General features: G+C 53.2%; 9 protein-coding genes across 9 annotated transcripts, besides 7 other annotated features; 4 read left to right on the top strand and 5 right to left on the bottom strand.

Annotated features, from left to right (window-relative positions):
- Positions 1-61: 61 nt before the first annotated feature.
- ACLA_085010 (acyl-CoA synthetase) lies at positions 62-1,877 on the bottom strand (the record flags this gene model as incomplete). The annotated part of the gene is made up of 4 exons (XM_001268231.1): positions 62-229; positions 282-1,426; positions 1,484-1,779; positions 1,846-1,877. 4 exons carry the CDS (start codon positions 1,875-1,877, stop codon positions 62-64), a joined length of 1,641 nt encoding a protein of 546 aa, XP_001268232.1.
- Positions 1,878-2,433: 556 nt separating this feature from the next.
- Positions 2,434-5,364, top strand: ACLA_085020 (putative ABC transporter; the record flags this gene model as incomplete). Its single annotated transcript, XM_001268232.1, has 3 exons — positions 2,434-3,169; positions 3,220-4,729; positions 5,007-5,364. The coding sequence occupies 3 exons, from the start codon at positions 2,434-2,436 to the stop codon at positions 5,362-5,364; spliced, it is 2,604 nt and encodes an 867-aa protein (XP_001268233.1).
- Positions 5,365-5,661: 297 nt separating this feature from the next.
- On the bottom strand, positions 5,662-7,859 carry ACLA_085030 (exocyst subunit EXO84; the record flags this gene model as incomplete). Its single annotated transcript, XM_001268233.1, has 3 exons — positions 5,662-6,058; positions 6,114-7,395; positions 7,469-7,859. The coding sequence occupies 3 exons, from the start codon at positions 7,857-7,859 to the stop codon at positions 5,662-5,664; spliced, it is 2,070 nt and encodes a 689-aa protein (XP_001268234.1).
- A 348-nt stretch (positions 7,860-8,207) lies between these two features.
- ACLA_085040 (TOM complex receptor protein TOM20) lies at positions 8,208-8,864 on the top strand (the record flags this gene model as incomplete). Its single annotated transcript, XM_001268234.1, has 3 exons — positions 8,208-8,265; positions 8,337-8,582; positions 8,659-8,864. 3 exons carry the CDS (start codon positions 8,208-8,210, stop codon positions 8,862-8,864), a joined length of 510 nt encoding a protein of 169 aa, XP_001268235.1.
- Positions 8,865-9,422: 558 nt separating this feature from the next.
- Positions 9,423-9,462: a microsatellite.
- Positions 9,423-9,463: a microsatellite.
- Positions 9,427-9,462: a microsatellite.
- Positions 9,464-10,278: 815 nt separating the features above from the next.
- Positions 10,279-11,971, top strand: gel2 (1,3-beta-glucanosyltransferase gel2; the record flags this gene model as incomplete). The annotated part of the gene is made up of 4 exons (XM_001268235.1): positions 10,279-10,415; positions 10,508-10,607; positions 10,672-10,956; positions 11,027-11,971. 4 exons carry the CDS (start codon positions 10,279-10,281, stop codon positions 11,969-11,971), a joined length of 1,467 nt encoding a protein of 488 aa, XP_001268236.1.
- Positions 11,806-11,839: a microsatellite.
- A 325-nt stretch (positions 11,972-12,296) lies between the features above and the next one.
- ACLA_085060 (F-box and WD domain protein) lies at positions 12,297-15,757 on the bottom strand (the record flags this gene model as incomplete). The annotated part of the gene is made up of 2 exons (XM_001268236.1): positions 12,297-15,337; positions 15,394-15,757. The coding sequence occupies 2 exons, from the start codon at positions 15,755-15,757 to the stop codon at positions 12,297-12,299; spliced, it is 3,405 nt and encodes a 1,134-aa protein (XP_001268237.1).
- A 556-nt stretch (positions 15,758-16,313) lies between these two features.
- On the top strand, positions 16,314-18,764 carry ACLA_085070 (MRX complex nuclease subunit; the record flags this gene model as incomplete). The annotated part of the gene is made up of 1 exon (XM_001268237.1): positions 16,314-18,764. One exon carries the CDS (start codon positions 16,314-16,316, stop codon positions 18,762-18,764), a length of 2,451 nt encoding a protein of 816 aa, XP_001268238.1.
- Positions 18,300-18,418: a microsatellite.
- A 203-nt stretch (positions 18,765-18,967) lies between the features above and the next one.
- ACLA_085080 (acyclic terpene utilization AtuA family protein) lies at positions 18,968-20,956 on the bottom strand (the record flags this gene model as incomplete). The annotated part of the gene is made up of 3 exons (XM_001268238.1): positions 18,968-20,479; positions 20,542-20,873; positions 20,929-20,956. The coding sequence occupies 3 exons, from the start codon at positions 20,954-20,956 to the stop codon at positions 18,968-18,970; spliced, it is 1,872 nt and encodes a 623-aa protein (XP_001268239.1).
- A 1,088-nt stretch (positions 20,957-22,044) lies between these two features.
- Positions 22,045-22,080: a microsatellite.
- Positions 22,047-22,079: a microsatellite.
- Positions 22,079-23,818, bottom strand: ACLA_085090 (aldehyde dehydrogenase family protein; the record flags this gene model as incomplete). The annotated part of the gene is made up of 5 exons (XM_001268239.1): positions 22,079-22,238; positions 22,292-22,361; positions 22,431-22,851; positions 22,919-23,699; positions 23,757-23,818. The coding sequence occupies 5 exons, from the start codon at positions 23,816-23,818 to the stop codon at positions 22,079-22,081; spliced, it is 1,494 nt and encodes a 497-aa protein (XP_001268240.1).
- Between the last annotated feature and the right edge of the window lie 269 nt (positions 23,819-24,087).

Raw genomic sequence — 24,087 nt, forward strand, 5'->3', positions numbered from 1 at the left:
CGATCAAACCTTTCATCCATATTGAGGATTCGGCTGTATATAATCCTCCCCTTGTATTTGTTTAAGTCGTCTTGTCCGGCCAATATTTCTGGATGATAATCTTCTTGTTCACTTTGCCCATGGCGTTCCGTTCGATATCATCCACAATTTTCAGCACTGACGGGATCTTATACGGTGCCATCTCCAGCTTCAGTTCAGCCCGAAGACTTTGCAGTTCTAGCGGTTCAGTCTGCGACTACATCAGTCCATATTCAATGAGAAGTTTGGGACGAAAAACTTACCCCGGGCCTCTGCTTGACCACGGCAGCCACACGCTGGCCCCATTCCTCATCCGCCAACCCCACGACGGCTACTTCTTGGATCGCATCCAAGCCGAGCATTTTCCGTTCCACCTCCAGCGCAGAGATCTTGTATCCGCCAGACTTGATCAAATCAACCGATGCGCGGCCTTGGATAAAGTACGCACCCGCGTCATCGCGTCGGGCAACGTCGCCGGTCCGAAACCAGCCGTCGGCCGTGAACTCCTTGGCTGTGGCTTCAGGGCGCCTCCAGTATTCAAGGAAAACATTGTCGCCCTTAATCTCAATGATGCCATCTTCGTCGGTGCCATCGATGACTTTTCCCGTTTCTTTGTCGGTAAGCCGTACCTGCACACCCGGTAAGGGCCATCCGACGCTTCCGTCGATTCGCTTCTCAAGATCCAGCCCGCAGCTGAGAGCCATGCCAATCTCGGTCATACCGTATCGCTCCAGAAGTGTCTGGCCTGTGATGGCTGCGAACTTGGCCTTGATCGGGGTGGGGAGGGCCGCGGAGCCGCTCACCACAAGGCGAAGTGCGTTTGCGCCAGCCCGCGCCGCGGCTTCCTTTTCTGTGCCGCGGATTTTGGTTTCAAAAAAGTCGTTCAGGCGCGAATAGATTGTTGGGACGGCCATGAACATTGTTGAGGTGCCGTGATCTTGCCACCGGCTCCAGATAGACAGTGGATCGAACTTGGGGTGCATCTCTACTGTGGCTCCGCTGAGAAAAGTGGCCGTGAGGCCATTGATGATTCCGTGAACGTGATGGAGCGGTAAGACGTGAATAAGATGGTCTGATGGGCTATATTTCCAAGCCTGGACGAGGCAGCTAGCCTGAAAAGTTATGTTTTTGTGGGTTGTGACACAGCCTTTGGGGCTAGAGGTTGTCCCCGACGTGTAGATCATCAGTGCTCTTCGATCAAGGAAGGACTTCGAACTGAGCTTCGGCAGTGACAGTGATGAAGTAATCGCGCTCGAATGAAAAGGCTCAAGACGCATGAATGGTATATCATTGGCGATCTCCTTGCGGAGCGGCACCTCAGACTTCTCAAAAGAGGGATGCAGAATAATCAAAGATGGATCCGAGTCCTCTATTGTGTATACCAGCTCCTTGACTGGGTGGGTTGTACCTTGCATAGGGAAATCCTGTCAGTGATTCCATCAAAGCAATTAAATGGTCCACATACATAGAGGTACGCAGACGCCTCCAGCAGCCCATATGGCCCACTGAGTAACAACATAATCGTATCCATTGGGAGTCAAAAAAGCAATGCGCGCTTCTTCGAGGTCTCCGGTGTTCCTCAGATGCAAACGCTCCAGTATGGTCTTCTTTAATACTGCTGTATCTGCTAGAAGCTGGCCATAAGTGAAGCTTTCGCCCTTGGTCGCATCTATCACAGCAACTTTCCCCGCATTGCTCTGGGCGACTTTCCTTGCCTCAAGGAATAAGGGAAGTGAAGGGACCGATTCTTGGGTCTCCTGACTGCATGTATATATCAGACACAGTCAGATGAGCAAAGAGCAAAGACTGAGGGGTTATTCGACATACCAGCCGTTAGTGATGGTGGGGTCAATAGTCATGTTGGCCTTGTCGCTCGCCCGGAAGGTGTCCAGAGGAAGCGTTTACAACCGACTGAGATTCGATGAGTGACAGCAGAAGAACCCTTTGAAAAATCTCCAAGAAATGATGCCAGTAATCACCATTGCTAACTCGTCCTGCAAGGAAGAGGGGGGGATGACTTTAGCCGATGCCTATCGGAGTTCAGTCGTTGTCCATCTGTGGAGACTATGGAGGATTGTACTTCCATCTGCACGACATTGCATCTGGATGCACAAAATCCAGCTGGTTATGCCATGTGTGTCATGTTGCAGGTGTATCCAAGAGCATTAACCATCTTTGACCAGAGGAATGTGGGATGTTGAGGTATCTAGTGCTCTGGTTACTCTGTACTCCGTAGAATTACCCCAAACGGAGATAAACCCACGTGACTACAAGTTGGGGTTGATGCCTCGGAGTTAAGGCCAGCGATCTCGGCGTTGGAGAAGAAACAATCGATCGTCATTTGGTCTGCGTTGGATCGCGAGGTCTGTATCCGACGGCTCCTGGAGGAGTGACAAGCGACAACAGCCGAGAACCATGCTTCTCAAACGATCGATATTGCGCACCTCTTCACTCAGATCATCGAGTTACCTCCGCACCATACGCTATGGCTCCTCCTTAGCACCACCGCTGATTCGCATCCAAGATGGAACTTTTTATCAGAACTATCCCACGGTTGACGATGCAGCCAAAGCGCACAATCCCCCTCTCTTTCCGAACCTGAATTTCGTCCTACCCTCAAAACCAACATCGTCTGCTGCTGGTGGCAAGGAAAGTCTACAACATTGGGCTGTGATCGGCTCCTCGGGGAGAACCCAGCTGCTCGATGTCCTCCGCGGCCAGTACATTTGCCTTCCGCCAACCGCTCGCAGCTACCCCTACCTCCTCACAGATGAAATCGCGACCAAGGATTCTCGACTACGGTTTGTCGGGAATGCGATTCAGTACATTGGATTTAAGGGAGAAGGGTCGGAGGCAATTGGTGGCACTCGGGGCGCCTACCTGAGCGCCCGGTATGAGAGTCTTCGAGAGGAAACCGACTGGTCTGTTCGCCAGTTCCTCAGGGGCCAAACTTCCCTAAACCCTTTGGAAGGGGAAGAGAATGGTACTATCCGGGATGAGCAGCTGTTGGAGCAGGTAATCACCGACTTGCACCTGGGGGAGCTGCTCGACATGCCGGTTGCCAATTTGAGCAATGGTCAGACAAGGCGTGCGCGGATCGCTAAGGCTCTCCTTAGCCAACCCCAGCTGCTGCTCCTCGATGAACCTTTCAGTAAGTTTCTCTCTGCTGCAACTGATACCCGGCTACTGACATTTATTCAGTGGGCCTCGACCCTGCGACAGTCCGGAGCATTTCCGGTCTACTTGAACGCCTAGCAAACAAGGCGTCACCACGATTAATTCTTGCCCTACGGCCGCAGGATAATGTCCCAGATTGGATCACTCATATTCTCCTCCTCGGGAACTTTAGCCGGGTTCTGTTCCAGGGGGCGAAGTCGGACGCCGAGAAGACATTGAACGTCTGGAGACAGCTCACCAACAAGGATGCTGCTCAAAAACTCGACGAGGCGGACCAGAAGATATTGAGTAAGGCCAATGTGGATATGGAGGCGGGATATTTAGATCGTCAGCTGCTTTGGGATCTCAACCTTATCGAACGACGGGAGGGAAAACTGAGTGCAGTAACGACTCGTGGAGGAGAGCCGCTTATTGAGATGGACGGTGTTCGGGTACAGTATGGCGACAAAGCCGTTCTTGGGAATTGGAAGCAGAAGGTGGAAAACGCGGTGAGAGATGGTCTCCATTGGACAGTCCGCCGCGGTCAGCGCTGGGTAGTGCTCGGAGCCAATGGTTCAGGCAAGACCACTTTACTATCATTGATCACATCGGACCACCCACAGGCGTATGCCTTGCCCATCAAGGTTCTTGGGCGTTCTCGTTTACCCGAAGCTGGAAAGCCCGGGATCTCGATATTTGAACTCCAATCGCGTCTGGGCCACTCGTCACCCGAGATCCACGCATTCTTCCCTCGCCAACTTAGCATTCGTGAGGCGATCGAGTCTGCCTTTGCCGAGACGTTCCTTGCGAAGCCAACGTTAGATCATGATCGAGACCTGGATGTAAGTGCAGCGTTGAGGTTCTTCAAAGCCGAGTTAGACCCGGATGCTGCCCACGCAACGAAACCACCAGAGGTGTCGGCGAAATCGTTGGCGATATTCCCCAAAATCGGAACGCTCAACAACAAAGGGTATGTGCCGATAGACTATGATGTCGAGTACGCCGACTCGGTGCGATTTGGAGAGCTGAGCACTGCTCAGCAACGGCTGGTCCTCTTCATCCGTGCCTTGATTCACAAGCCGGACATCGTCATCCTCGACGAACCATTTTCCAACATGTCAGCATCACTGCGGGACAAATGTATCCACTTTCTCGAGGCGGGCGAGACAAGCGGAAAGCCTACCACAGTCACGAGGCGCATGTCTGGTAAGGACAGATGGCTCCGGGGTTCCAGCGACAAGTCCAACAGCGTGCGCCACCGCGGTTTATCTGACGAGCAGGCTTTGATCATGATCAGCCACATCAAAGAGGAGATTCCAGATAGTGTCCGATACTACATGCGTCTTCCGTCAGAACCTGGTGACGGAGGCGAGCCTCTTGATTTCCGGTTTGGCCTGTTGGAATCCGACAGTGTCATGAGCGATCCGAAAGTCTGGGATTTGGCTTGGTCGCCACCCTCACGATTTGACAAGGACGCCCATCTACTACGGCGGGACCAGTCTTTTGACGAAGAGACCAAGCAGCAAGATGAAGATGTTTATGAATGGTACTCCATGTAGGCGACCTGATTTGGGATAGACGCTCATCATAGATCTCTGAGCATTGGATGGTATATAGAGATTTTGACGACACCTCTCACCTGTATATTATTTTGATCAAAAGCGATGCATACGTTACCATACCTAAGCTATGCTATTTCCTTTTTATTTTCACAAGTAGCAAGCAAATTGTCAGGTCTTTGGAAGAAGAGAAATCGTTTGGAGACCGCTGTCCAAGAGTGTCAGCGACCATGACTGATGGGTAGTCCACGAAGCTTCTTCGATATCCCTCAGCGCCCACAATCTATACTACGGTGAAGGCGTGGACATGCTTTCCTTCCTTGATGAGAGAATCTCGCTCACCGACCCTGACTCCTCGCATCCCAGAGGGAATGTGGCACCCATCAGCATCCCTCCAACACTATCACATCCGATTCCACGCAAGATCACCCAGATCTACGAGTACGTCTTCGGGATCGGTGACGAAGAAGCGCGCGCCGACCCAGGCGTGGTCTTCAAGGCCGTCAACGAGGGCTGGCAGGCCCTGCACCCAAGGACGATGCAGAACCCGCTCTTCCAGCTCCTCTTCCACATCAACCAGCGCATCTTCTACCAGCAGCAGAAAGCTCACCAGGCTGGCAATCTTGTATAAGGATCTGAATTTGTTCAAGGTATGTCGTCCCCCTTATTCTCCCGCTACTTAGGTTGTCGATGTAGTTAGTGTGCGGGTGTTAAATATGTGCTTGAAGTATATGATATGTTAAGGGATCCAATCTCATGGCGGGAACATATGGTTCCAGTTTGATACCATCTACCTTCGGGAATTTATTTCTGAGTAGTGCACGCATCAGTAAAAAATCATGTGTAGTGCATTATAGTTCGTAAGAAGATCGTATAAAAATTAGTTGTCTTGCCATGACAGGTCCCAACTCCTTGATTCTGGTATACTTCAAAACCCATGATCCCGCGCAGCGTCCGCCAGTCCCGATATCAAAGATTCGGACCGAGTCATCTTCGGCTTCTCCCCACCGTCATCCTGTATCTCTAGCCCCTTAGCCACAAGATCAGTGAAGTCGACCCCAACCTCAGACAGCGTATCGGCTTGTTCATGAACAATATCGATACATTTCTGCCAAACGCTCGTGCCACGCTGTACGCTGCTGAGTTGCCGGGTTAGGAGGTCATTAAACCCATCCAAGTGGTGTTTCGCCCATTTGATGCAAGCACTGGTCATGACGGACGGGAAGCATTGCTGGTAGACACTGATAGTGTTCTTGATCAGGGTGAAGTAAACGTAGGAAATTTGAAAGATGTAAAGAGGCAGGTCACCCTCGAAGACACATGCTCTGGTTATGCTAGTCAGTTGCTGCAGCCTCAATCATAACATGACTCCAAACTTACCGAACCCGTTTGGATATTACCTTCGATCGTGCCTCCAAGTAGGCCTCCCGAGCCTGGCCCTCAAAACCCAGGCGGTTCAACCAAGTGACATTCGTCTTGGTCGTCATCAGGAACGAATGGGTGTCGGACAATAATCGCGATAAGACTGCGGCCAGTTTGGCGGCGCGCTCATCAACCTTGGTGTTGATCACTTCCTGTGCAACGGCATTTCCTTTGAGACCCTTGGCCAGCTTTCGAAGTCGCTCGATACCTGAGACCGCTTCTTCGAACCGTTGGAGTGCGATGTCAATGTCAAGTTCGTCCACTTGTGCCTCCACCCATCGAAGATTCTGCTGTTTCCCATCCACGTCGATGCGAACCTCGGGCTTGTCTCGAGGATTCTCGGCTGTGTTGTAAAGATCTGGCTTCGTTGAATGAGAGGAATGTCTGGCGCCCGCATATCCGAATGAATCGTTCGTTTTCGTAGCTGCTTCCGTTTCAGATCGCAAGGTTCTTCGTAGGTCCTCGACTGCTTTCCGGAAGGTGGCCAGGAGCTCGCTCTTTTCGGAGCTGCTCCGTTTGTCATGACGATACGTAAAGATTTTTGAACCAACACGGACGTTGATTGCGTTTGCGATGCTTCGCTCTTCGGCCTCTTCACGGGCTGGACCACTGCCAAGATTCGCGCCAAGATCAATCATGTCGACGTCCTGCAAGGGCCAACACTCCTCTGCAACCAACTTAGTGGGGACCGGCCCTCGATGGTTGGGGTTGCTCTGATCGACACGCTTGCGCTTCTTCGCAGCCACCAGTAGATGATCGTTCAGAAGAACAATGTGAACGGGTCGCCTAGGCTTCCAGGTGGCAGAGTCCAGCTCGACCCATTGGCCTGTTTCCATTACGATATGTCGACCCGGCACGACGGGTAAGAACTTCTGCGAACCTTCAACAGTCTTCCAGAGAGTTTGAAGTTGAACATTCCACATGCTCTCGAGATTAGCGACTGAACTACGGTTCGCGTGACGTTTCGGTAGCCAGTCATCGCTCGTCGGAGACATAGGATTCGGCGCATTTCCAACAGTAGTCTGGTTCAGTGCGGTGGTAAGCTCTGCCATCAAGGTGCGCAGAGTCCGCATCTCCCCCTTAAGCTTCTCTGCTTCCTTGCTAATCTTGATGAACTGGGTACGGTTCTGGTATACATTCTGCTGAAGGTCGGTGGATGTTCTGTTCCTCACTTTCCGAAGGCTGTTCTGGTACTCCTCAATCTCCTCCTCCGTAGCATTGGCAAGCAGGTTTGCGACATCTATATAGTTGACAAGCCGAGTTAGCCTCGGCAGCAACTACCATATCAGGGGGACCACAAAGTGAAGACTCACATCTGTCTACTGGCAGACTCGGATCCCGCAGCGCATTCAAATCTACTTTCGGGGGCCCAGACGAGTCGGTCGATGGCTTCCTGTTGGGTTCTGGGGGGTTTAGGCCCTCATTCTTTCCTGCTGCGGTCGGGAGACCAGGGACAGGAGGGGCATTCGTATCGAATTCAGGAGCCTGGTTGAATCGGGTAGAGTACCTCCGCTTGACCAGATCTGAGGTGGCGCCATTATTATTCGAGCGCTCGCGCGACACTGAGCTCGAGCTTGTAGCTCCCTGGCTTGGATCGGCAGCCTTATTGTTCGGTGGAAGAGGCCCGGATATGGGCTTCGGAGCACTAATCTGGGGACGAGCACGGCGCGTCTTGCTGCGGAGGGTCAAGCCGCGGCTCTCCATGCTTGATGCAAAAGGATGCGACACAAGTACGTTGAAATCCCCGACGATGATTAAGAACAAGTCGGGCTCGGAGGAAGCACAGCGTCATTGACAGCTGGTGGTCCCTGGAGCTGTCCTGTTGGCTGCTCAAGCGGGACAGAAACCCCGAGGCGGAACAACAATGATCCCGCGCTTCAAAATTATTACGGCTGCCCGGTTACAAGGACTCGAGATGAGCGTCACTGAATCTACAAAGCCTTCAAACGCCATCCCTTGCTGGAACTACCTGAGGATCTCCCTCTCTTTGTCAAGCTTTACTCTACTGTTCTGTATTGAAAACCACATATTCTTCTCTTCCCTCTATCCAAGATGAGAACGTCGACTTTGGTGGCCGCCTCCGCCGGCACGATCTTGACCGGCCTTCTGGGTAAGAACCGAGGAACCCATCGATCGCATGGTCGCAACATCGAGGCTAATCCGATCGGAATCACATTATAGCTTATGCTGTCTACTTCGACCACAAGAGACAGACCGATCCGGAGTTCCGCAAAAGCCTGAAGAGAAACAACCGGCGCCTTGCCCGCGCCGTCAAGGAGGAAGCTGAGGCCCAGGGAGCTATGCAGCGGGAGACCATCAAGAAGGCAGTGCAGCAGGCCAAGGATGAGGGCTTCCCAACTGACCTCGAGGAGAAGGAGGCCTACTTCATGGGTCAAGTCGCCCGCGGAGAGGGTCTGTGTGCCGAAGGTATGTTTCTTTGACGCGGTCAGTTATGATGGATCAGAAAACAACATAGCTCACACATCTGTCTTTCATCATATAGGCTCGGACCAGATTGAAGCTGCTTTGTGCTTCTACAAGGCCCTCAAGGTCTACCCCCAGCCCAAGGACCTGATCTCGATATACGACAAGACCGTTCCCAAGGACGTGCTGGAGATCTTGGCTGAGATGGTTGCCATGGACGCTGGTCTCAAGCTGGGTTCTTTCACTAGCGAGGGTGGCAGTGCTGACAACCACGACCTCGAATAAATGTTCTCCCTTCTAATTTCCAAGACTGCGGCGCTCCCATCCTCTCTACCTCCCTGCCGCATAGGAGTCTTGGCCCTTCAACCCGCTGCCGGTCCACGCTGGGCCGTGGCCTGGTCATTTCTCCGAGTCTGGCCTATCGACCTTCTCCTTGTGATGTGCGGCGCTCGCCAGTCTCAACATCTCCACTACCTGTGTAACACCTTCCACCCCCTGTACATTTGCATCGTGTCTTGGCCGCCGACGTGGCGGACGATCTTGGTATTTCTCGGCGCCATGACTTTTGTCGTTCTATTTCTGTCTATGTTCTCTCCCCTTTTGCCTCTCGTCGTCGGTCTCCTTTGCCTCCGAACCTGGGCCAGATACCGCAACTTTCGCCTGGGTTGCTGAGCGCCGGTAGTCCCTCTTGTTTCCGAATCACCACTGTTCCGATGGGTTTAGCTTTGGGTTGTATTTTAAAAAAAAAAACGGACTAGTAGCTTTTTAGTAAGGTGCAAAGACAATTTGACAATGATGGTCCTTTCTATATACTGTAGTAAGTACGGAGCGTATCTAGTACTAATCCATCTATCCATCTATCCATCTATCTATCTATCTATCTACTAGGTATCTAAGCAGACCAGCAGTAACTAACATGAGAAATGGACGGGATTATTCTATCATCCTAATCCTCCCTTCTGTGAACTAGTCTAGTCAGGATGAACCCAAGACAACCAAGAACAAACCCTTTTCCAACAAGTTAACAACATCCAACTAGTCTATTCAAACCTTCTGACCAGAGACCGAACCAATGCCCAAGCCTCAAGTGAGACGCTGGTGCAGCTAGCCTGCTAGTCAGCTCCACTGTCCCTGAATCTGAATCGTTCATGGCGCCCAGCTTTTAGTGTTGAATCAGAATGTTGATAACTTGATATCGTTTAAATTAAACGTCTGGGCGCTGATACCCGATAATTGCTTTGGCCCCCCGTTCTGTTTCCAATATGAAGATCTCACTCACTCAGTCCTCTCTTCTTCCCCTTACTCCCTGAGCCTGTGGCTATTTCTTCCTCCTGGTGCCTTTTCCCTGCCTCGTCGTCTGTGTGATGCCCTTTTAAACCCACCACGTTCGTTCCCTCTGCGTCTGGCTTCATCCAGCATCCCTCACCTCAGTCACTCTTTTTTGGGTCCCCACAAACTAGTACTACGACTAGTTCAAGCCCCTCTATTGATATTTTGGCGCTTCCTGTGGAAGGGTCTGTTCAATCGTTCCAAAACTTGTTGTATCGCATTCTTCTAAACCCTTCTGGGTCGATAATATCTTGCAGCTTCCAACATGGTTCAGGTACGTCGCGCATCATTTGGGAGCTGAAGTCTCTCTGCGTTGTTTCTCCTTTTTTCCTGCCTGTTTTTCGACAGTATCGCTGATCCTTGAATCGATATGCAGACATACATTCGCCTTCTCACGGCGGTCTGCGCGCTCGCGACCACTGTCAACGCCGTGGTGCCCATTGAGGTCCAAGGAAAGGACTTTGTGAACAGCAAGACCGGCAGTCGGTTCCAAGTCCTCGGTGTCGAGTAAGGATTTACCTCTCGGATGATCGATCTCGATCTCGTTTACCTACCGTGGAAGGCGGATTTGTTGATCATTTCGCTTCTTATTTCAACAGCTACCAGCCTGGCGGTTCCTCTGGCTTCACCAAGGATAAGGATCCCCTCAGCGATCCCGATGCCTGCTTGCGTGATGCTGCTCTCATGCAACGCCTGGGTGTAAGTTTAAGTTCCGTACCGTTGGTAAAGTCCGATAAGATCAAATCGCTGATTCGCGCAATAGGTCAACACCATCCGTGTCTATAACTTGGCTCCCAGTCTCGACCATGACAAGTGCGCATCGATCTTCAACGCGGCTGGTATCCACATGATCCTCGATGTCAGCTCTCCTCTGTGGGGTGGCTACCTGGATCGTACCGACCCCAAGAGCACCTACAATGAGATCTATTTCAAGCAGGTCTTCGGTGTTATTGAGGCGTTCAAGAACTTCCCCAACACCCTGGGCTTCTTCGCCGGAAACGAGGTGATCAACGAGCAGAGCGTCAAGGACGTCCCCGCCTACGTCCGCGTAAGTTACTTTTGTCCATCCACTGTGGAACCACAAGAGAAAGATACACAATTAGCTGACCCCTACGCAGGCCGTCCAACGTGACATGAAGGACTACATCGCCAAGAACCTCAACCGTTCCATCCCCGTTGGCTACTCTGCGGCCGATATCCGTCCCATCCTTGCGGATACGCTTAACTACTTCATGTGCGAGGACAAGGACGCCCCCAGCTCCCACTCAGATTTCTTCGGCCTCAACTCGTACTCGTGGTGCGGCAACTCCACGTTCAAGAAGAGCGGCTACGACGTTCTGACCGAGGACTTCGCCGAAGCCTCCATCCCCGTCTTCTTCTCCGAGTTCGGCTGCAACGAGGTCCGCCCCCGTTACTGGACTGAGGTGGAGGCCCTGTACAGCAAGGAGATGTCGCAGTCCTTCTCCGGTGGCCTCGTCTACGAGTACACCCAGGAGGAGAACAACTACGGCCTCGTCGAGCTCGGGGAGGACGGCTCCGCCAAGCTGCTCGTCGACTACGACAACCTCATGGCCCAGTACTCCAAGCTCGACATGAGCCTCATCGAGGCCTCCAACAAGACCCAGACCTCCTTCCAGGCCCCGACCTGCTCCAAGTCCCTCATCTCCAACTCCACCTTCCTCGACTCCTTCGACCTCCCCAAGAGACCCTCCAAGGTCCAGGACATGATCGACAACGGCTACTCCGGCGCCAGGACCGGCAAGCTCGTCGACGTCTCCTCCACCGACATCCCCCAGAAGATCTACGATCACAACGGCAACCAGATCACCGGCATCAAGCTCACCGCCCTCGCCGACGCCGAGTCCAACACCCCCGGCGCGCACACCTCCGGCACCGTCTCCAGCTCCTCCAACTCCAGCTCTTCCAACTCCACCAGCGGTGGCTCCTCGGGCTCGAAGTCTGGCTCTGGCTCCAGTTCCGACAAGAATGCTGCGGGCGCCATGACTGTTCCCTTCGTCAGTCTGCTGACCGGCGCCTCGCTCATGGCTTTCTTCATGCTGTAATTTGCTTTTCCCTCGCCTCTTGTCTAGCTTGGATTCGTGCCCTATATCTTGTTGAGATGTTCTACCTGTGTATTTCTTCAAGCGGCTTGTATAAACCTCCTTGCTTGATGTATAAAGTACATTAATGTGTCTCTTGGTATATACGGTAAACGTTACAGACTTCGCTTTTAAATTTTGATTTGATCTATCTATCAGGCGTGCGCTCTGAAATAAATACTGATAGTATGCATAAAAATAATTCGAATGACAGATACGGCTGACGGTGACTAGAAATGGTCTAACTAACTGAACCGAAACAATAAATCCAAAACCATGGGGAAAACATTTATAAGGCTCTTCCTTTCCCTTTACCATTGTCAGATGACGACGGAAACGCACTTGATGAGGGATATTCATCTCGCTGCTGACTCTCCGCTTGCTCAAGGCTCTGGCTCTCTGCGAGACTCAATTGAATCGCAAGTTCCAGATCATCAAGCTCCTGCTGTCGGCTGCTCTCAGCAACCGCCAATTCCGAGGGTGAAATGTCACTGTGGCTTGACTGAAAGTCCTTAGAGAACTTCAGTGAAAATGATGGCGTCTCGGAAGGAGGACCCTCGTCAAGCAGACTCAGGCGGATAGCCTCGGCAATATCTGGGGCCAGATCATCTTCAGTGTTTTGATAAGGAGAGGATGAGGATGAATAGTCATCCGCAGCAACCGAGCTGTCGTTTCGGCCAATGGTATCACTAGGAGAAGTGCTGACCATTGAGCTCTCGACAATCTCACCACGTTTGCCCGCCTCGCTAGTAAAGGCTTCCTCGCTCAATAGTTGCGCATAGGCAAGGAGCTGCTCCTCACTAACATCGGGTCCCAAAAGATCGACGCCAAACCGATTGCTAAGATGAGCTCTTTCCTTCTCATCCGCAATCTTCTGCCGCTCCATCTCCACTCTTTCATCCGCAATGTAGTCCCTGATAGCGCCGCGACCACTGTTGCTGAATCGTTGACCCTCGGCAGTCGTGTTGCTACCACGGAGTCCCCGGCGAAGTCGACGCTTGCTACTCTTGTACTGATCTGCGCCAGAGGAGCTGTAAGCCCAGAACCGCAGATGTGTTCCCAGAGCGACCATGCCTCGCAGCACAGTCGGATCCGGGTCAAGACAGATAGCACCGCACGCAAAGTAGTTGTTTCCAACACCTTGAACCGAGGCTTCCGCTTGAACCAAACGGCGGCGAGCACGAGAGGAGAACCGGGAGTTAATCGTCCGGATCGGGCGTGTTGTTGAAGCAAGGGGATCCCAAGCTTGCACCAAACCGTCATTACCACCATGCACCAAGTACAAGGAAGTCAAGGCAACACACGATACTTGAGGTGAATCGGTTTGGATGATTCTCAACGGAGAGACAGGATTGATCATATCCGTATTTTTGGCCGTGGGCGCCCGCATATCCCATACGAGCACCAAGCCCGTGCTGGTACCAACAGCAATATACCGTCCTCGCTGACCAGGTACTTCTGGTTTGGGTGACGACTGCTGCATATGCGGTAAAGGAGAAGACATGGCTGAGGAGAACGCCGAGCTGCCAGACATCCCCAGCAGTGGATCCTCATCAGCCGTCAACACAGCATAGGTTGACTGATCTAAGGCGCTGGTGGTGATTTGGACAGACTTCCGATCGCCAAACGTAAAGTCCGACATGCGCCATTCAGTATTTGCGACCGAGCAACGGGTCTCACTGATAGAAGTAGATGCCCTTGACGGCGGCAGGCTACCTGTATCTGAAACCACGGACGGTATGGGTGTATGCGCAGGCCCACCGAATAGGGATCGGGGTGTCGTTTCATGGGGTTGAGAAATAGCTCCTGGCGCGGCAAATAGGCCGTCTTTCGACATCACCCTAGTAAACCGCCGGATTGAAGCCTTTTCGCCTTCGCCCACGCCTCGAGAAATGACCAGAACGGATTCACCAGCCCCGTGGCCGTCGTCACCAGCGAAATCGACTCTCAGTTGACGCCGCATATCCCAGCTATCACAGACTTTGCGGAAATGCTTCGGTCTAAACTTCAAAAAGCGCTCTATTTCCTTGGTCTCAGCAACAATCTGCTGCTCATCCAATTTCATCGAGTCCGACGAAGAGTGTGGACTATAGCTACCATCCACGGGCTCCCTGTTGAAGGGATCTGATCGTGCAATTCGCCTAGTCGCTTCAACAAGCTCCCAGCGAACGCTTCGGCCTGTTTTCCAAGCCAGCTGGTCGAGTTCCTCCACGCTCAGTTTTGTTGCAACCTCGGGCTGACGAGGGATGTCGGTCAGATAATAGATCTCACCCAGAGCGTTAAGAACCATCGCCCAGATTCTCCCCCGGGAAGAGCGTCGCTTGGAATAATTATCGTCAATCGCAATTCCGATAATAGGGACACCGGGGCAGATGGCCCACTTAGCGGTCACTTGGCCCCTTTCAAAACGCTTCTCGTAGGTAGGATGAGGGCCCAAAGCAAAGCCGCTGAGGATACCAGCTGATGAGCCAGTCAGCATCCCCATCAAGCCTCCAGTCATCTTGAGAATGTGCAAAGACTTGGCGATCCAAACTGCTGTGATAGATGTTGTCGCCGGGTTGAGCGCGGGTATACCCTGCTTTGGATGAGAGCTTGATTCAGTGAGGTCGAGGAAGCGGCCGCGCTGCTCAGCAGTGGAAATAAAGTAACTGCGCCCTTGTGGACAGCCCTCTCCGTAGACCATACCATACGGCTGGCTGACATCCATGGAGTTTGGTTGTCCGGCAAGATCACCTGCTCCAAGTCCATATTCGGCATCCCCAGGATACAGATCCGCAAAGTGCCGGAACATTTGATGATCAGACACGCCCCACGTCCCCGCCTTGACTGCGGAAGGATCACTGGCCGACGCGATGCCCTGCTCCGAAGCACCATGAATGAAGAGGGGCACCTTCTTGGCATCTTCCGCACCAAATGAGCCGCCCAGGTGACTCACTGGATACATAAGCTGCGAAGTATAGGTAACCACAGCGCTACCATGACGCACATTCGCGGACCGAACAGTACCGGTTTTCTTTGACGGCTCGAACTGGGCCGGTTTGCCTCTCGACAGTGACCGCAGCAAGCGGGTTCTCAGGATATACTCGCTTCTCCAGGAAGCAAGCGCAGTCAATCTCGAAAAGTACCGCTTGTTCGAAGCCACATTGTCAGAGGCATCAGCCGTCGAAAGGCGAGCGCCATTCTCCACGGTATAAGGGCCAGGAAAATAGCGGGAGAATGCAATTCTCCAGGCGTGAGGCGTAGTAACCAGACTATGGAAACGACGGGAGACCAGCGCGATGGACGACAGGGACGGCGGGGGCAGGTGTGACAGAATATGAGTCAAGACCTCTGCATATCGAATCGTGAGAACGTTGCACGCATTCAATAGAGGGAATATGACGTACCATTGGGCAACGCTCCCAGAGCGACACGCGGTTGAGTGTCGAAAGCCACTCTCTTAGAACGGAAGTCTGCTTGCTTGCTGGGAGATTGAGGGATGATATTCCCGAACTGGCTGGCCCCACCGATGGATGGCGACGAAGGGATAAACGTTTCAGAGCTCACCGATTTCAAGGACGAGTGGCCAGTGTCCTTGATTGAGTCGGGATCAGCGCTCGAGTCTCCGACTTCCACATGATGCGGAAGGCCGGAGACCCGGTGATTCTCTCCACAAAGTTCATGTCCATGCTGGGTAAAATTATAGGTCTCTCCGGGGGACTTTTCTGCTTGGGAACTCTGTTGGAGAACTGCAGTAAGCTCTGATTGCATAAAAAGGTTTAAGGTGACGGTAGAGGCGATAGAGGCGACCGAACCAGCAATGACTTCTGGATCAGCCGGTATGATGAGAGCACAGATGGGAATGAAAGAGGAGCGAGTCCGTCGATGCTTGAGATGGAATACAGAGGTCCAGGTGAAGAAGAAAAGGAATCAAGCAATGAGTCAAGTCCAGACAGAGATCGGGGTCAGCGATGGCGGGGGATGAGACTTTCGCGTCCCGAGACACGTGACGCGCTCGTGGTTCGGAGGCGAAATTGATTTGATTAGCCAGCAAGCATAAGGAGAGATTCACGATGACCATGCTGAAGGGCAATTGTGCGTTGAGATTCATTGTTTTTTTTTATTGAAGCCCATATAGAGTATCCTCATATGGTTTTATGTGTGATCCTAGTGGTTGGTTGTGCTTGTCCGACATAGGCAGCACTCTAGGCATCTTAGCAACCATTTCCTTGTAGTTTTCAATATTTAAGCTTCTTTTTTTTTGTTTGGCTTTTCTCAATCTGTCCAGTGCTTCTGGTGTCATTTGAAAGAGATTCGGTGATTCAGAATGCCTGATCTCGGTGGTAAGTGCCATATCTTAAGCTTCATCACAGCTATCATACTGATTGTGACAGAGGCGGAAACAATCCGCATTCTCGTGGCAACAGATAATCATGTCGGGTATAATGAGCGGGATCCGATACGAGGAGACGACAGCTGGAAGAGCTTCCACGAAGTGATGTGTCTGGCTAGGGAGCGAGACGTGGACATGGTACTTCTGGCCGGCGATCTATTTCATGAGAACAAGCCGTCGCGAAAATCCATGTACCAAGTCATGCGGTCGATTCGAATGAACTGCTTGGGTGACAAACCGTGTGAGCTGGAGATGCTCAGTGATGCGAGTGAGAATTTCCAAGGAGCGTTCAATCACGTCAACTACGAAGACTTGGACATCAACGTTGCCATTCCGATCTTCTCCATCCATGGAAACCATGATGATCCCTCGGGCGAGGGTCATCTCGCAGCGTTGGATCTACTCCAAGTATCAGGGCTGTTGAATTACTACGGCAGGACGCCAGAGTCCGACAATATTCACATCAAGCCAGTTCTGCTGCAAAAAGGGCGCACCAAATTAGCCTTGTATGGGATGAGCAATGTGCGGGATGAGCGCTTGTTCAGAACATTCCGAGATGGTAAAGTCAAGTTCTATCAGCCCTCGATTCAGAAAAACGATTGGTTCAACTTGATGTGCGTACATCAGAACCATCACGCATACACGGAAACAGGATATCTCCCAGAGAACTTCCTACCAGAATTCCTCGACCTCGTAATCTGGGGTCACGAGCACGAATGCCTTATCAATCCAACGCTCAACCCAGAAACGAAATTCCATGTGATGCAGCCTGGCTCCTCGGTGGCGACGTCGCTGGTACCCGGCGAAGCGGTCCCCAAGCAAGTCGCAATCCTCAGCATCACAGGCCGCGAGTTCAAATGCGAGCCCATCCGCCTCAAGTCCGTCCGTCCCTTCGCGATCAGGGAGATTGTACTCTCGGAGGAGAAAGGCGCGCAGAAGCTGGCACGGAAAGAAAACAACCGAACTGAAGTCACGCGGTTCCTGATCTCGATCGTAGAGGAGCTGATTGAAGAAGCCAAAGCCGAATGGTTGGAGATGCAGGATGACGCGGAGGATGAGGAGGACGAGGAACGCGAAGTGCCATTACCACTGGTGAGGCTGCGGGTCGAGACATCCACACCGGACGGAGGCAGCTATGACTGCGAGAACCCGCAGCGCTTCTCCAACCGGTTCGTGGGCAAGGTGGCCAACGTGAACGACGTGGTACAATTCTACCGCAAGAAAAAGAACGCCACGACGCGCAAGAAGGACGACGGCGTCGACGAGGCGGCCATGTCTCACCTTTCCACGCTGGACACGGTCAAAGTGGAACAGCTGGTACGCGAATTTCTTGCCGCGCAGTCTCTGACCATCCTCCCGCAAAACTCTTTCGGCGACGCGGTCGCGCAGTTCATCGACAAGGATGACAAGCACGCGATGGAGATGTTCGTCAACGAGTCGCTGGAGAGTCAAGTGAAGCACCTGATGAACCTGGACCGCGAAGCCGACGAGATGGACGACGAAGAAATAGCCCAGAGCTCGATCCAGAAGGCCATGGATAAATACCGCACGCAGATGGAGGACATGTTCTCCCGGGGCATCAAGAAACGGAGCACGCGCGGCAAGAAGCGGTTCAAGCCGAAGCCGGACGGCTGGGACACCGAGTTCGACGGCGAGTGGGAGGATCAGCCAGGGGCTCTCATCCACTCCGACAACGAAGGCGGCGACCCCAACAGAGAAGAAGCCGCAGAGGACGGAACCGAGACGGCCACTACCCGGAAGACAGCCTCGACTCGTGGTCGTGGGCGCGGCCGAGGCGGACGGGCCGCCGCAACGACGGCGACTACGACCACCACCTCGCGCACCGCAGCCAAAGCCGCAACGACGAAGAAAGCCACCCCGGCCAAGACGACCCGCGGCCGGAAACAACAAGTGATATCAGATGACGACGAGAACGACGACGTGGTTATGCTCGATGATGACGACGAAGACGACAACAACAACGCACCCCAAATCCTCTCCGACATCGACGAACACGTCGACGACGATGACGATGACGATTCACAAGCCCTCTTCGTCAAGCAGCCAGCCACCAGAACGCGGAAACCAGCTGCACCCTCCGCCACCAGCCAGCGACGCTCAACACGCAGCGCAGCATCCCCAGCCCCGTCGTCGGCGACGGTGGGTGGGACAGCAGCAACGGGCCGAAGCAGCAGAGCACGCCAGACGCAGATGACGCTGAATTTCACGGGCTCGCAGACGAGTACACGCGCACGCGGGGTGGAATCGTCCAAACCAGCAGCGAAGGCTAGCCGTGGCACGAGAGGGGCGAGCGTGGCTAGTGAGGAGATTGATGATGACAGTGATGGGTTTGAACCTATACAGAGTTCTCGCAGGCGGAGGTAAGTTGTGAACATGCGAGATTCGGAAAAGACCGTGAGCCGTGTATTGCATTATCGGGCGTTTGGTACATATGGTATCTCAATAATTACTTTAATTCACGTTATCTCGCAATCATCACAAGCCCAGCAGGGAAATCTTTCGTTCTTCCACGTCATCAAACGCCTTTCCTCTGTTGCATGACACCTCTCTCCTTAGAAAGAGAAGGATTACAACCTCCCCCGATTCAAGAACCTCACCGGAATATCCACCCACTTCGCCCGTAGATACTCCGCCACATTCTTCCCCAGAAAGTCTACCGTGGTCGTGACGCCCACGCCGCGATCCAGCAGATTCCGAAACAGGAAATGCACCGCCCGCAGACCCGCCAGCTCAAACCGCTCCACCTCCAGCGCCGGGTTCCCATCGTACGCGGCGCCCAGCAGCTCCCGCGCCTGGGACGACGAAAGCAACGACTGCAGCCAGAGATACTCGTCCGCGTGCCGGACCCATAACCCGCAGTTCGCGTCGGGCCCCTTGTCGCCGGAGCGCGCATGCACGATCCAGCCCAGCGGTCCGCGGGTCGTGGGGCCGAAATCCGTGCGCGGGTCTGCGGGGGCGGGCGTGGTTGCCTGCGAGGGCTGGCGGGAGTCGTATTGGCAGGTGATCGGGGGCGGGGGGATATCCACGGTCTTGTTCTTCCAGGGGAGGTGGACCTGGTGGTTGATGTCTTTCTGTGGGAGGAGGGAGACATAGTACTCGTAGACGGGCTTGGGGAAGCCCTGCCGCAGGTCGAGGTGGAAGGTGGCGCCGGGGTATCCCTGCATGATATTGTCGGTGATGGGGCGCAGGAAGTGGGCGGGACCCAGGTCGTCTGCTCTACGCGCCTGCGCGACCACTCGGAAGGTGACGGTGGCGCTGTCCTGGTCGCGGGGGTCGTCTGGCGCGGAACCCAGGGTGGAGAAGGTCAGGGCGGAGAATTTGGACGAAAAGGGCGCGAGGAGGGCGCGGATCTGGTCCTGCAGCATCCGTGCCTTGGCGTCGATGTCGAGGCCGACTAGGAACCATGAGATCTCGGCCTGGAAGCCGCCGCGAGCGGTGATGCCGATCTTTGTGGTTGGAGGAGGCGGCGCGGAGCGCACACCGTGCAGGGCGACGCGGTTGAGCCCGAGTTGTTCGAAGCGGATATTTGTCAGGATGGCGGTCACGTCTGAGTTGAAGTACCACGGGCCCTGGATCTCGTAGAGCAGCTGCGAGGAGCATGTGTCGACTGTGACGGCGCCGCCGGTGGAGTATGATTGCTTTGTGATGACCACCTGGCCGTCCCTCGAGATCTCGGCGATGGGGTATCCGATGTTGGTCCAGCCATCACCACCGGCGTTCTCCAGCGCTTTGAAGCCAGTGAAATCACCCCCGCAGACATAGTTACTGCACTCAATTAAATGACCAGCGACGAAAGCGTTGGCCAGTTGATCGAGGTCGTTGCGAGTCCATCCGTGGTACCAGTATGCCGCACCGATCACAGGCGATGCATCCGAGACTCGTCCACACAGCACGATATCAGCTCCTTCAGCAAAGGCCTCCGCGATCCCAAGACCCCCAAGGTAACACTGCGCATAGATTGGCTCAAAAGACCAATCCGAGAGGCACTCGCCCGTATAAATATTCTTGAACGTTGACCTCCCCTCAGCCAACGCCTCCCTAACCGTCGAAAGAACCTCATCACCCGACACCCAGGCCACCTAGAACCACACCCCATCAGCACACCCATCATCCAATACCAGCTTAGCAACAATCTACATACCTTCAGCCCTAATCCCTTCGCCCGCACCATCCCCGTCACAACCTCATACAACGCCTCCGTCTCCGAATTCCCCGCATTAACCGCCACCTTAATCCCATACCGAGCCAGGTCCTCCAGCGCCGGCTCCAGCGCCAGCAGGAACGACGCCTCGTACCCCGGCACGGCAGAATCGGGCGCGTGCTCACGCTCGCGTCCCACCTTGCGCGCCGCGCCCGTGGCCATGTTCGCCTCGCTCATGAAGTCGGCGACGATCACGTCGACTGGGTCTTGGGGGTAGTTGTGGGCGAACTCGGCGATGGCATGGCGCCGGTCAGAGACGGAGCCCGATGCGCCTGTTGATCAATCAGGTCAGTTGTGTGTGGGGAGGGTTTGTTTGTGAGCGCTTACCTGCGATGCGAATGGGCCGGGTCCTCATGTTGTTGTCAAGTGGTGGTTGCAAACACAACTGGGGCCGCAAGACTGGGGGTATCGAGCTGGATATGCTGGCACTACCAGACCGGATGACGCATTGTGAGTCCAGTTGAGTTGAGTTGAGTCAAGGGGGTAATAGGTCTGCGTCCCCTTGTATGGCTTGTTGTCGCACCGAGGGAGCATGTTCGAGAGCCTCGGTCTGGGAATGCGGGGTTGGCTTGCTGTGTTTTAAGCAAAACAGGATGTTGTGAGCTTTTCGGCTTGTCTGTTGGGTCTCACAGAACAGCCAGAATGGTCAAGAAGTTGCATAACTTGGTGCAGTTTGATATCGTCATCGTGTATTGGGTGGTTGGTTTGGCACTGCTGGAGGAGAGTCAACCACAGGTCTCTCACCTATATCACCTCTCAATGAAATAAGGGCACTCAATCATCCAAGTCACAACGAGCACGGATTATTCCATTGTCAAAGTACCACAAAGATATCAATAATTATATCTGTAGATATGGATGGTCAACTTTTCCTGAGTTGTCTTGCTGAGAGTCATGTAGTAAATTAATCTCGTCGGGGGCAAAGAACTCGCTCTCGGCTATCCTCGGCTTCTTCAGACAGTTCACATTGAACAAGACCAGATCAGATTACATTACAAATATAGGTGGATAATTTCCACGTACTTTGACTGTGAAATAAGGTGTATCATTTGAATAGCTTACTAACATCCATTGCTTCCTCGCTGGCGGATTGTTACATATACCGAGCCATCCCATGTATCGGGGCAATATACCCCGAGAACAGTCCTCGCGGTGTACTATCCCGATACACCTCCAGTTGCCATAGGTACATCCATGGAACTGGTGGGAAAACATGGAGTCCTATGGTATCTATTACAAATGGTATTGGAGGTCGGGAAATTTTTAGAAATATCCGGAAACAGGGCAATAGAGATCAGGATAAAATCATTCATGAATCGTATCCAATTGATTTGAGCAATCATGGCTGCTTGCTCAATGTCTCAGCATGATTCTGTATACAGATATAAATGGCCAACTAGATCCAGCGGGTATGATATAAAGCTCATTACAACATCGTTATTATTTTTTTTTTTTTTTGTTTTTTGTTTTTTGTTTTTTAAGCGAAGATCGCGTCACCCAGGCGGATGTGCACCGTCTTGACCTGGGTGTAGTTCTCGAGAGCGTACGAGCCAAGCTCGCGGCCGAGGCCGGACTCCTTAAAGCCACCGAAGGGAGCCTGGTACGAGATCATGTTGTAGTTGTTGACCCAGACGGTACTAGCGGGATGTCAGTTGTGTGCTCAGCAAGGGATTTCGGGACAGCGACTTACCCAGCCTTCAGGGAGTTGGAGACACGGACGGCGGTGTTGAGGTTCTTGGTGTGGACGGCAGCGGCAAGACCTGTAGATTGAGTGTTAGTCGCAAGGGATAAACCGTCAATGTCAATCGAAAGAGATCAAAATGACGTACCGTAAGTGGTGCTGTTGCCGATCTTGATGGCCTCCTCCTCATCCTTGAACTTCTGGACAGTGCAGACAGGGCCGAAGATTTCCTCCTGGACGATCTTCATGTCCTCCTTGACGTCCGCGAACACAGTGGGCTTGATGTAGTAACCCTCCTCGCCGTGACGGATACCGCCAGTGAGGACCTGGGCACCGGCCTTCTTGCCCTCCTCGATGTAACCCATAATGCGGTCGAACTGCAGCTGCGAGATTTGGGGGCCCTGGAATGTCTCGGGGTGGAAGGGGTCTCCAACCTTGCTCTGCTCGGTGCGCTCCTTGAAGCGGGCCAGGAACTTGTCGTAGATGGACTCCTGAACCAGGATTCTGGAACCGGCGCAGCAGCATTGGCCGTGGTTGAAGTAGATACCGAACCAACACCAGGAGATGGCCTTTTTTTTTTTTAGTTTGGAGTTCACCGATTGGGGCGAGTGTAGAAAGATGGGAGGAACGACTTACGTTGTCAATGTCGGCATCCTCGAAGACAATGTTGGGGGACTTGCCACCGAGTTCGAGAGTCACCTTCTTGAGGTTGCTCTTGGCAGCAGCCTGGAGAATGGTGCGGCCAACCAGGGTCGAACCAGTGAAGGCAATCTTATCAACATCCATGTGGCTGGAGATGGCGGCACCAGCAACACGACCGAAGCCAGAGATGACGTTGATCACACCGGGAGGGAAGCCAGCTTCCTTCACCAGCTTAGCGGCATAGAGCGCCGACAGAGGGGTCTGCTCAGCAGTCTTGATGACCACAACGTTACCGGCGGCCACCGCGGGACCAATCTTCCAGGCCCACATCAGAATGGGGAAGTTCCAGGGAATGATCTGACCGCAGACACCGACGGGCTCGTGGCGAGTATAGGTGAGAGTCTCCTGGTTGGTGTCGATGGTCTGACCGTGGATCTTGTCAGCCCAGCCACCGTAGTAGCGCAGGCAGCCGGCGGCGTTGATGACATCAACCTTGGCCATGCTGAAGGCCTTACCGTTGTCAAGAGCCTCGATGGCGCACAGAGTGTCCATATCGCGCTCCATGAGATCAGCCAGCTTGGTGAGCATGCGGCCACGGTCCGAGGGGGTCACTTGGCGCCATTCGCCCTCAAAAGCCTTGCGAGCGGCAGCAACAGCGATGTCGACATCCTTCTCGGTAGCCTCCTGCACGGCAACAATGGGCTTCTCGTTGTGAGGATTGATGGTCTCGAAAGTCTTGTCCTCGACACCTTTGACGAACTCGTTGTTGATGAACCTAAAGATCAAGCACGATTAGGAAAAGTATCATTAGACGGGAGAAAGAGGAACATACAAGCCCAAAGGCTGCTCATACTTGAGCTCAGGGGTCTCGATGGTGGTGAAAAGGTCAGACATGGTGAATCGAACAGGGGTATCACAGATGCGGAGAGAATAAAGGAAGGTCGAGCAGGGGGAATAAACGCACTAATGAATGTATTTAAGATGGAGCAGCCATAGGAAGAGAAAGTCTGGATGGGGCGAAGGGGAGGTATACAATTGAGACGATCTGTAACCGGTATTACTGTAAGGAACTGGTCCTGAACAGTAAGGTCAGTAAGGTATGAAGGTATGGAAATGGAATTGAAATGGAATGAATTGTACGGAGACTGTATCAATCAAGACAC

This window comes from Aspergillus clavatus, genomic scaffold (genome assembly GCF_000002715.2).
Source record: "Aspergillus clavatus NRRL 1 1099423829806 genomic scaffold, whole genome shotgun sequence".
NCBI classification, from domain to species: Eukaryota; Fungi; Ascomycota; class Eurotiomycetes; order Eurotiales; family Aspergillaceae; genus Aspergillus; species Aspergillus clavatus.